The sequence below is a fragment of the Saimiri boliviensis genome, chromosome 2 (genome assembly GCF_048565385.1).
Source record: "Saimiri boliviensis isolate mSaiBol1 chromosome 2, mSaiBol1.pri, whole genome shotgun sequence".
In the NCBI taxonomy this organism is placed as follows: domain Eukaryota; kingdom Metazoa; phylum Chordata; class Mammalia; order Primates; family Cebidae; genus Saimiri; species Saimiri boliviensis.
In genome coordinates, this window is record NC_133450.1 from 78,087,338 (window position 1) to 78,099,387 (window position 12,050).

Here is a 12,050-nt window from a genome sequence, read left to right on the forward strand (position 1 = left end):
AAGCACAAGCTGTTGTGCTTGTATTACCTGGAACACTTTGGGTGCGCTGACAAGGGAGGCCAGGGCGGAGGAGAGCGTTGCAGAAAAGATTCCTGCAGTGATGAGGGGGCCAAACCCTGATACCATGCTCATGACCTTGAGAGGAGAGGTACAAGTCAGGAGACTTTCTGAGGAATCTGTTGCATAAGCAAATTGCTTTTAAATAGATTTTTTTTTTCCTCTGCTTCATTTTCATTCTTGCATTCCTTTTTCATTTTTTATTTTTTGAGACTGAGTCCCCTCTATCACTCAGGCTGGAATGCAGTGGTGTGATCTTGGCTCACTGCAACCTCTGCCTCCCAGGTTCAAGCGATTCTCATACTTCAGCCTCCTGAGTAACTGGGATTACAGGCACCCACCATCATGCCTGGCTAATTTTTGCATTTCTAGTAGAGATGGGGTTTCACCACATTGACCAGGCTGGTCTCAAACTCCTGACCTCAAGTGATCTGCCCTCCTTGGGTTCCCAAAGGGCTGGGATTACAGGTGTGAGCCACCATGCTCAGCCCATTCTCACATTCTTCATTTTATTTTATTTTTTTAAATAGAAATGGCTTTTTTGGTTATTTATAAGATAATAAATGCTCACCACAATATATCCAGAAGATACTGGAAAGAATAAAGAAGAAAATGGTTTCAAGGATTTTGACCTTTTTTTCTCTGTTCTTTGTGGTTATATGTTTCTTTGATGATGGGGAATTCTTTCCAGCAGAAAGTAGTATTCTAATAAGGTTTGGGGAAGGGCTCAGCTCTTTACTAGTCTTTTTACAGCCATTAACTTTTCTTCTTCTTGCACACAGAGGCCTTTTAGACCTTTGCTACTTCTGTGCTCATTAAGCATAATTTACCTCTGAGACATGATGTGATTCTATCAATTTAAGTCATATTTTGGAATAATGACTTCAGCTGAGTTAATTTCTCTTCGTGGGTTATTAAAACAAAGAATGAAGCATTCACAACAAATTTACTTCTCCCTCTGCTCACCAATCATGAAGACAAATTAATATGTTTAAAGTCTTAGTTTTTCTAACTTCCATTGTTCTTTCCCTCTTATTTACCTCCCGTCTGGCACTCACAATTTTTCTCTCAGCCTTGTCTTTCAGGCTCTCCAGGGCCACCTCAAAGGCTTTGTCTAAGCTGTTGGCCTTGTATGAAATGCATTCCAAGATTTCTCAACGAACTTAAAACAGAACTATCACTTGACTGCAGCAATCCTTTACTGGGTATATATCCAAAAGAAAATAAATCATTCAACCTAAAAGATACAGGCACTTGTATGTCTATTGCAGCACTATTCACAATAGCAAAGACATGGACTCAACCTAGATGCCCATCAATGGTGGATTATACAAAGAAAATGTGATACATATACACCATGAAATATTACAGACACAAAAAGAAAATCATGTTCCTCGCAGCAACATGGATACAGCTAAAGGCCATTATCCTAAGCAAACTAACACAGGAACAGGAAACCAGATACCACGTGTTCTCACTTATAAGTGGGAGCTAAACACTGAGTACTCATGAACATAAAGTGGTAACGAGACACTGGGGACAGAGGATGGCAATGGTTGAAAACTAGCTATTGAGTGCTATGCTTAGTACCTGGGTGAACTACTCACAGTGAACAGAGGCTACCTGCTTTCATATCCCCAAATCTCAGCATCACACAATACACTCATGTAACAAATCTGCACATATAGGATACTCCTTGAATCTAGAAAAAACCTAAAATTATAAAAGAAAGAAATACATTCCAAGTGCTAACTAATCTAAGTTCCTTTCCACCATGAAATCTTGCACAACTGATAGGAAGACGTGTGGTGACAGGAGATGACCTCTCCCTGGTGATGCAATTCATCCGAATGCCTATTATCTCCCCACCACAGTAAATGTAACCATAGGATTTGCTACCACACAATGCCTATATGATTCCTTTCCCTCCCATATGAGTCATTCCTTGCTGGGTTCTTGTCAGTCAATAATCAATCCATTGCAGATTAAAAAGTCTTACTCTATAAGACATTCTAAAAATAAAATAATATCAATGAACTTTTCAAAATTTTGCTTCAAACCTGGAAATTATTCATCAGCCCATACTGACATGGTTCATGTCGACATCTTGAGAAGTCATAGCCCAACCCACACGCTGCAGAACCATTGCAGTTCATCCCAGAAATGATGGTGTCATTCACATTCCCAGTGGCATCTCGGACCACACAGGCCCCTGTGGAAAAAAACGTGGCTTGTTATTTCTTTATAAGGTTCTGGTCCCTTAGGGTTTTCTTCTGGAAACATAGTTTACTTTGAGTCTGAACAGGTCCATTTCTTAGCCTCTGTTCACTGTGACTAATTCTTGGTAACTGGAGGCTCCCATCTGCTGAGTCCCAGGGTTTCTCATTTTCTTAACAGGCTGCCATATCAGCCACCTCTTGTGACTTCGATTTGAGTGGTAAGAGACTTGGTAGTTGACAGTGAGTCTTAATTTCTGATCTCTTAAAACTTATATGGCAGTGCTTTGTACATAATACATACTCAATACATATGTCTGGCTTAGTACTACCGACCAGATATTTTTCAAGTAGAAGGATTTATTTCCTCATCTGCAAGAGAACCAAGGGGTGGCATTACGGAATTCTATTATAGCAATTAAGAGAATGCAGCCCTTATTTTCAACTAATGATACTCCTTGCATAATTTATAAAACAGAGTTACAGTTCTATATTATATGCAATTTTAATGGTTTAAACAATAAAGAAAATGGTTTAGAATACAATATTCAGATTTCCTAGGTAAGGGTAAAATATTATTGATCAAATATCTATCTCAGTTGATCTATTCCATTATTTTCATTAATTTGAATATATGTTATTTTCTATGCTAAGAATTCTATGATGAACATCTTTGCGTATAAGCTTTTTCTCCTAGGATAGACTCTTAAAAATGGTATTGTGGCCATTTAAAAGACCCTTGGTATATATTTTAATCACTTTTACTTCTCCCTGTGCTCACCAATCCTTATTGTGCTCACACAGCCTTAATGTGAATAAAGCTTTCTCTTATAATTTTTTCTAACTAATCTTTGCCATTATGTATTTCATAGGATTTTTGAAATATATGAATATATGTGTAAAGAATATGTCAACTTTTCTGAACTACATGAAGGATAAATACTTTACAAACTAAATATCAACCAATAAAACTGCTTTGCTTTTCAAACTCTACCCAGGGTGGGTTCTCATGCCTTGCTAATACCTTTAAGACAGGTCCCAGTGACAGGAATGAATGGGATTCCTTAATCTTAGCCGTGAAATCCACATTCTTTGAATTTGGGAGACTTAAAAAAAATCAGAGAATATTCTATTTGAAAGAGCCATTTAAAAGAATCCTTGCAGGGATTCTTTTTATTAGAGTCCTGAGAGCCTGCCAGCCTCTACTTGAATGCTGGAAATCATGGATGTTGATTATAAAGTCAAACTATTCATTCAAAGTTTACCTGTTTGCATTGTTCATTTGTGTTGAACTGAATTCTTTGAATCATGTATTTTAACCTCTCCATAATAGATCTCTCAAAATTTCCATGAAGCCCGGCCACGAGCCATTATTTGTACTAATGACAGGACATTCACTCCATGACTATCCTCCTATGCTGGGAAAGTGTAGAAATGCTTATTTTTCTACCCATTAGGGGCAAAACCAGAAACTCTGAAATCAGATCTATAACTTTACTCATTCCCTCACTTTAACTGCAGTAAAAAAGAAAACTCTTTGAGAAATTTAACTTAAGTGGTTTCAATATCATTAAAAAAATGTGATTACCTAAAGCAATGAAACAAAAAAATCTGTACATGTAACTAAACTTGGACATGCCCCAGCAATTCATCTATCTATGTAACTATTTATTTATTTATTTTTGACACATGGTCTCAGTCTGTGCCCAGGCTGGAGTGCAGTGATGTGATCACAGCTCACTGCACCCTTGACCTTCCAGACTTAAGCAATTTTCCCACCTCACCCTTCCAAGTAGTTGGGACCATAGGCGTATGCCACCATTCCTGGCTGATTTTTTATTTTTTGTAGGGCTGGGGTTTCACTGTGTTGCCCAGGCTAGTCTTGAACTCCTCGGCTTAAGCAATCCTCTGGTCTCAGCCTCCCAAATTAGTGGGATTACAATCATGAGCTACTGTGCCCAGCCCCAACAATACTTTTAACAAAGTTGTCAAATTTCCTCAGATTAGAGACAGTGAGACCGGGAAGGATTTATGTTCAGTTTTTGCTTTTATATCCAGAAACCAATTGTGGGTACATGCACCTTCTCATTTCTCTTACAGTAAGCGGAAGAGGACTGGGATGTGCCCTTTGGCCTCCACAGTGGTCCAGCCTGGAGCTGTTTTCCCTATTGTACACAAAAGATGGGTTTCTTCTCTAAATGTTGGGAAACCACATTTCTTCCTCTCCTACTATGGCAAAAGTAGGAGGCAGCCCCTGACCAGGAGGAGGTGTGGCTGCAGGCAGCAGGTGGAACCCAACTCATCCTCAGGAACAGCCGGTGAGCACACATATTTTCTGTTCACTGAACAATGTAGGGGCTGGCTGCCCACACTGCTAACAGCTGGGTCTTGTTCTGATTTTCTGCCAGTTGGTGACAGTGACATTTCCAGATTAGGGAGAGCAGTGCAAGAATGAGACACAGTCACAAATTCCATATCTTTCATACTTTCCTCAGGCTGTTTTTAAGTTTAAATGGTTTTGTTTTTCACTTCTTTTCTCTATTCTGTTTCTCTCCTGCCTCCTAGAACAAAGGAAGTGTATGCTGGAAGTGGTAGCCTCCTTAGCAGTGGGATTATAATCAAGGATAGTAAAATGGGACCCTCTTTGTGTGCAGGTAGAATGACAACATGATTAGCTTTACTCAAGCCCTGACCCAGAGATGCCTGTATTACAGCTTAATTGCCTTCAAATCCCTAAAGCATCCAAACCATTAACATTAAGGTACCAAGAAGGAATTAAAATTGCTGCCTTTAAAAAAACTTTGCACTTACGTTCCATTGAAAGCCCACTAGACGTGAATAACTGGACCCCTCATGATTCTGACATTCTTACACTAGAGATGTACCACTTACCTACACAAATTGCAACCCCTAAGTAGGCAACAGTGGTGATGAAAATGGCCAGCATGGTTCCTCTGGGGATGGCATCCTGGGGATCCTTTAAAAATAATGTGGAGGTAGAAGAATACAGAGCAGAATAAGAACCAGAGATCACTTGCAGTTATTTTCATATTTTCAGATTTTTAGGCTAGCCTTCCTGAGGCAAGTTCTAAGAAAAGATAAAACCAATGGCAAGTTGATGGGCTTGAGTTTTATTATGGACAAAGACAAGGTGTACAGAGTGAATAAAGAAACCTGTAAAATTTTCAGCTGAACAGAAGAGATCTCTAACTGTCCAGAAGGAAGTTTCTATAGAAAAATACAGTAGGTAGTTCACTCATCAAGGCCTCCTCCTTCTCCTCATGTCGTATAAATTTCATTTAGATGTATCATGTCTTGAAGTTGTAGGGGAAAATATACTAACATACCTGGCATGTTGATGATATCTCTGTGTGTATTTGTTTTATACTGAGCATAAGCTTGCCTTTAAAAAAATCACTTTTGACTGAGCAAAAAGGATGATCTACTTACTGAATTCTTCAATCCCTTAAATTCCCTATTTGGAATCTAGTTCAGAAATATCTACAATGGGAGATATTTAATTTTCATAAGCAGGCATAAAGAAAGAGGGAAGTTCAAGTTTATACCAGAAAATGGGCTTTTCTCTTGCTTATAAGTATATATACATTCACTGAGTTGAGTTCACATCATATTTAATTTGTCATTTTATATCCTATTTGTGGGGGGCGCTAAATCATAGCAAATCAATTTTTAAGTAGCATATTGAACTGTATTCGACTTATTAGGAATTATTAAATAGAAATTTTAATGTCTTCACTTATACAGGACAGTGCCTGGCATATAGCAGGAGTCAATACATATTGAATTGAAGAAGGACAATCTCAGCAGGCATGAGTCCCCCCACCAGAGCACGTTAGACTCCTTAATACAAATAAGCAATCAATACAGTCAAACAAAGTTTGTGTTTGAAAAAGAAAACTTAAATATGTGAACAATCCATCAAAAAGGTCACGCATAGTGAATGTAGATGCAACTTGACAACTGGAAGCCACAACTGAATCAAGCAAATCTGCCCCACATGGCAGTAAGCCAGCCCTACGGAACCACTCTGTGATCATTAATTCCTCCCCACTCTTCTAGGAAAATCTGCACCACGGTTTGTTCTGAGACATAAATACCCACTCTCTTCCTTCCAAACTATTGTTGCCAGCGTGACAGGTGTGTGCAATGGGGCAGCACACAGAAGGAAAAAGAAGGCAATCATGCTGAGATGGGACCAACTGAATCCCCCCAATTCACGTTATGTTCCAAAATTTGCTTTGTTGATGAAGAATTTCTTGAGATCTGAGTAAAATGTAAAGAACTGACAGTGGAAAGAGTGAAAAAAATATAGCGTATTATATATATATACACACATATATATATGTGTATATATATATATATATATATGGATAAGAGATGTGAAGATGGAAGGCAGTTTTGTACCTAAAACATGAAAACTTACTTTTTGCCAAGGTGCTGTGTCTCACGTCTGTAATCCCAGCACTTTGGGAGGCCAAGGTGGACAGACCACCTCAGATCAGGAGTTCAAGACCAGCCTGGCCAACATGGCAAAACCCCATCTCTACTAAAAATACAAGATTAGCTGCATGTGGTGGTGTGTGCCTGTAATCCCAGCTGCTTGGTAGGCTGAGGCACAAGAATCACTTACACTTCAAGGTGGAGTTTGCAGTGAGCCGAGATTGTGCCACTGCATTCTAGCCTGGGTGACAGAGAGAGATGCCATCTCAAAACAAACACCCCAAAAACTTAGCTTTTATTTGAATCTATCTGCTACAATCTCTAAAATGACTTAACAGAAGTCACATGAGAGTCAGTCGTGACTCTAAGACTGATTTTACTTATTTATTTATTTGTTTGTTTGTTTGAGACAGGTTCTTACTCTGTTGCCCAGGCAGGAGAACAGTGGCTCAATCAAGGTTTACTGCAGTCTCAACCTTCCTGTGCTCAAGTGATCCTCCCACCTCAGCCTCCAAAGCACCTGGGATGATAGGTGCACACCACCATGCCCAACTATTTCTTTCTGTATTTTGTAGAGACGGTGTTTTGTCATGTTGCTCAGGCTGGTCTCTAGCATTGGCCCACCTTTGTCTCCCAATGTGCTCAGTTTACAAGCTTGGACCACCATGCCCAGCCATTATCCAAAGACATTAACACAGAAATCTGGATGCCAACACATTAGTGTATGGTCATATATTTACATTGTCTGGTCTGGTTAGCTTTCCCCTAGGTAGGGCTCAGGAGGACTTGGACAAATTATCGGGTTTTCACTTGAAATGTAGTTTCCATCCACAAGCAATAACCCAAAATCTAACCTTCTTTACCTTTTCTCATTAAGTATTGTATTTTTCCTTAGGACAGAATACAAGCAATCTATTAGATCCCTGCTTTTTGGGTATATCAATTACATCCTAATTTTGCTTCTCTGAAATCACTTCTTAGCTTTCTTGATTAGACTTGGGTATTTTCTGAATCTTCTCCCAGGTACTTATTTAGAAATTGCCTGTTAGTGTGTTATTAGCAAATATAAGATTCTGGAAGGGAGCTTTGTAGCATGCCCTTGTGCCATTGGCAGACTGAAGTGCCTTCCGGAGGGATTCTGAGGCTGTGAGCAGGGCTCAGGATCCTGCCTACCGTATAGTGTGCAAACAGTAATGTTTTCTAAATTGAACTGAATCCATTATGTTTTGTTTCTAGTCTCACTTTCAGAGAGAAATAGTATCTACAAGTACTGAAGTTTCCTCCCCATTTCCCAACATATCGTCGCCTCCCAGAGCTTAACATTCCTGGACACTCTGGCTTGTGGCCATGTTATTACCTCTCAAAGTAGGCTTCTCTCTTGATTTTCATGACTCCATTGTCTTTTGATTTCTTCTACTTCTCAGCTCTGCCTCTTTTTTCTTCATGGACTCACTTTCTACCATTAATACTTTGAATGTCTGTCTCCCTCCATGCTGCCTGAAACTGCCTCCCTCTTCCCTTTTGCAGATACCTGCATGAACTCACCCATGTCATGGCTGCCAGTCCTGCCCTAGCTCCTTTCAGAGCTCCAGACTCATAAATCTAGCTACCCATTCACTAGACATTGCCACCCCATGTCCTTCTGCCATTTTCAACCTCAATGGACAAATGTGAGCTTCCTTTCCTCATCCACTATACTGTGGAATCAATTCAACAGGTTACAACTAGCATTAAAAGAATACAACAGAACTGATGTGAGAATATCAGAAGGCATTGCTTGCAATAAAGCAGGGAACTGTTTGGGGAAATTTTTCTAAGTGTGCACTTGGTTGTGATATATAATATTTTCTTACTGTGGATCATAGTAAAAAAACTTTTTTTTTTCTACTTCCTTTTCTCTAACTTTAGCAAAAGCTGACATCTTTGGTTCTTGTCCTCTGCATGGCCTTAAATCAGGCCCATGTCATCTCTTGTCCAGACCCTTATGATATTCTCTAATTGGTCTTTCTGCCTCCAGTCTTTATACCTATTACACCCGTTCCCCACCTTCCAATCCACCCTCCACAAGCTGTTAGCAGGTTCTCTCTAAAACACATATTTAATCATGTTACCCCTTTGTCTAACCTCCTCAGAGTCTCTAGCTAGTTGGGGGATAATATCCAAATTCTACATCTGTAGTTAAAAGGACTCCTGAGTTCTGTATAGAGTAAAAGTATAGAGTATACAGTAGTGTATGTGTTAAAAGTTAACCTTAATTATAAAACCGTAAAAATATTTTTAAATAAAAAGAATGAAACATTCTACAATAATATTATGATCATGTATGCACCTAAAATTGTAACAGGCCTTTCTCTGTAGTTTTTTACATATGAACTCAATATCAAGAGATTTCTCAGTAGAGGCTGCTAAATAAATAAACAGTTCTTCACTAACGTAACAACCCTAAATCAAGTTAACACTTATTTTGAGAGAGAGGAATTTTAAGTTTTGTCTTTTCAGGCAGAAGTAATATCATCTCTTTTCTTTGTTTACTCCCAGAGTACGTAGGGCACATAGAAAATTCTTTGTAAGTATGTTTATTAATGTATTGATGAAGAATTACATACCCCACTCTGCACATACAATAATTCTCATTAGCAGCAACTCTCTCAGTGCCTTTAAAACAAAATCCCATTCCTTCTGTTCCAAATGTCCCTCTCTTCTTTGTCCTGTTGGCAAACTCCTGTTCATCCCTCAAAATCTGGATTGAGTATCCCCTCTTCTGAAGAAACAGGAAATTGTGGCTTCCTCTTTCCTTTGCTCTTGATTCTACTTGTTTGCTCTAATTCATGTAAGGGAAGTCTGTCTCCCCCTTCGACTATGAGCTCCTTGAGGGAGGGGTGAAGCTCCTTATTTCCTCAGTACCTGGTATGAACAGGCACTCAGTGAGCGCCAGCTAATCTGAACTGACTACTAAACATATGATACAAATTAGTTTTCGGGGAGTCTAAAGAAAGAACAATAGTCTTTAATTTAAAGGTGTGTGTAGAGTTTGCAGAAATTTAAATCAATGACTTCTGATACTCTTCCAAAGCTGAGAAACCAGAAGTTCAACATCCACAGCTAAATTTCATGCAGCAGCGATACTACTTGAATCATTTTGAACAAGTTTCTTAACTTTCTGCACTTCAGCACAATATGTTTATACCATATTTCTGATGGAGAATTTACCACAGCACTGTGGCCCCTAACATAAAAAGTCTAAATGCCTTTATTTATTTACTCAGTATTTATTGAGGCTTTACTAGCTCTGAGGATACAGCAATGAACAAAATCAAAGGCAAAGTCTCTACTTTCATGGAGTTATATTCCAGGGCAAGCACCTCTGGCTCAAGTCCATCCAACAGCTGTTTCCCTTTGCCTTCAAGGTGACTGAGCCCCATCAGGGTTTCTTTAGTTGAACTGTCAAACACTTCTCACTGTTCCCAGTTTTCTCACGTCTGACTATTCTTTCTGCCTGGAATACTCTGTATTTCTTCATCCATAGCCAGCATCCAGCCTTTGCTTTATGTTCAGGTTCACAGGTTAGTTCCTTGAGAAAATCATCCCTGATTAACTTAACAATTATTTGTTCAGTATTTTTGTTTCACATCTCACTTGGACAATGCATATGTTTTTCATGTATGTATATTTCTTGATGAGTCTTGAAAATATTTCTTGTCTTCCAAAGTTGATCATAAATTTGTTGAGGTAAAACCTGGGTCTTCTACTTTGTGTGGTGTGTAGTAGAAATGGCTTATTGTCACCTGATATACATTTTCACTTTCCTCCTTTTAATACTAGAATTCCCTAAAATTTTATCTGGGCACATGGCTGCCCAGATAGAGATTACATTTCCCACCCTCCTTTGCAACTAGGTAAGGCCACAAGACTAAATTCTGGCCAATGGAATGTCAGCAGGGACAATACATGCAAGTTCTAGGAATTGCTTGCCATCTACATGCTTATCCTGCTTCCTATGAACTGGAATGTGATCTTGCAGATGAAGGGCAAGCCACAAAGTAATAGTGAAACAAGAGAGGTCATCTGGGTTCCTGTGCTACCTTTCGGAGCAGAACTTTCTTATTCCCCTGGATAGCCTCTGGGCATGACTTAACATAAAAATTTTATTTATATTTTGGTTTTTTAAAGATCAGGGTCTTGCTATGTTGCCCAGGCTGGCCTCAAACTCCTGGGTTTAAGCAGTCCTCCCACCTCAGCCTCCCAAGTGCCTGGAACTACAGATGTGTGCCACTGTGCCCAACTGAGCTAGATTTTGTACATTAAAACCTGCATCTTGTTTAGGCCACTGTTGCTGGTCCTTTTATAATATTCCCATATCCTAATTCATACCAGACTCTTTGCAGTATTTCACACCAAATGAGTGGGATGCTAAGTGAAAATGTAATTATTTTCCTTTCCTTTGTTTTGTTTTGTTTTCACTTTTATGGGAATGTTTCATATTCTCATTCATTGGGGTTTAAAAGAGAAAGGGTGGTTTTGGTATTTTTTCACTGAACTATACTTATTTGGGGAAAATATGTCACACTATCATACTACTCTGTTCTTCTGATATCACTGAATAAGGCTTTTGGAAGCATTATCTGGAATAGAAATCCAAATATGGCATTAAAAGAGAGAACTTTCAAATCATCAGGAAATCTTGCAGAAACCTACAGATCAAATCTTTAGGGTAATACGGTCACATTTAACCTCTCTAGCTTTTGTGCTACCCACCAACTGCACCACCATCTCCCAGGACTGCAAAGCAGAGCAAACAACATACCTCCAAATCTCCTGAGATATTGGCACCAGCAAGAATCCCAGTAGCTGCTGGGAAAAAAATGGCAAAGACAGAGAAGAAGCCTTCGCCCTTTGTGAAGCGTGGCCCAAAGTTTTCTGCAAATATTGATGCTGCAACGTAAATTATAAGAAAATTATCATTTAGACATTTTTCATAGAGTAGGAGATTAAGTTACTGTTGGCTTCCCTAGCCCTAAATGCAAATACATTCCTATAGTCTTGCTCTGTTGCTCAGGCTGGAATGCAATGGTGCAATCTTGGCTCACTGAGACCTCTGCCTCCCGGGTTCAAGCACTTCTCCTGCCTCAGCCTGCCAAGTAGCTGGGATTACAGATGCCCACCACCATGCCCAGCTGATTTTTTTGTATTTTTAGTAGAGATGGGGTTTTGCCATGTTACCCAGGCTGGTCTCAAACTCCTGACCTCATGTGATCCACCTCCCAAAGTGCTAGGATTACAGGAGTGAGCCACAGTGCCCAGTCACAATCCTATAGT

General features: G+C 39.4%; 1 protein-coding gene across 4 annotated transcripts in view; it reads right to left on the minus strand.

Annotated features, from left to right (window-relative positions):
* Positions 1-12,050, minus strand: part of SLC12A1 (solute carrier family 12 member 1) — a 105,361-nt gene that overhangs the window by 65,890 nt on the left and 27,421 nt on the right. For all 4 annotated transcript variants that reach the window (XM_010339497.3, XM_003928888.4, XM_003928887.4 and 1 more), the window contains 4 exons: positions 11,539-11,666; positions 5,166-5,250; positions 2,118-2,269; positions 28-135 (listed from right to left, as the gene is read on the minus strand). In XM_010339497.3, the coding sequence (XP_010337799.2) occupies positions 28-135; positions 2,118-2,269; positions 5,166-5,250; positions 11,539-11,666 (473 nt within the window). The remainder of the gene's footprint in view (positions 1-27; positions 136-2,117; positions 2,270-5,165; positions 5,251-11,538; positions 11,667-12,050) is intronic.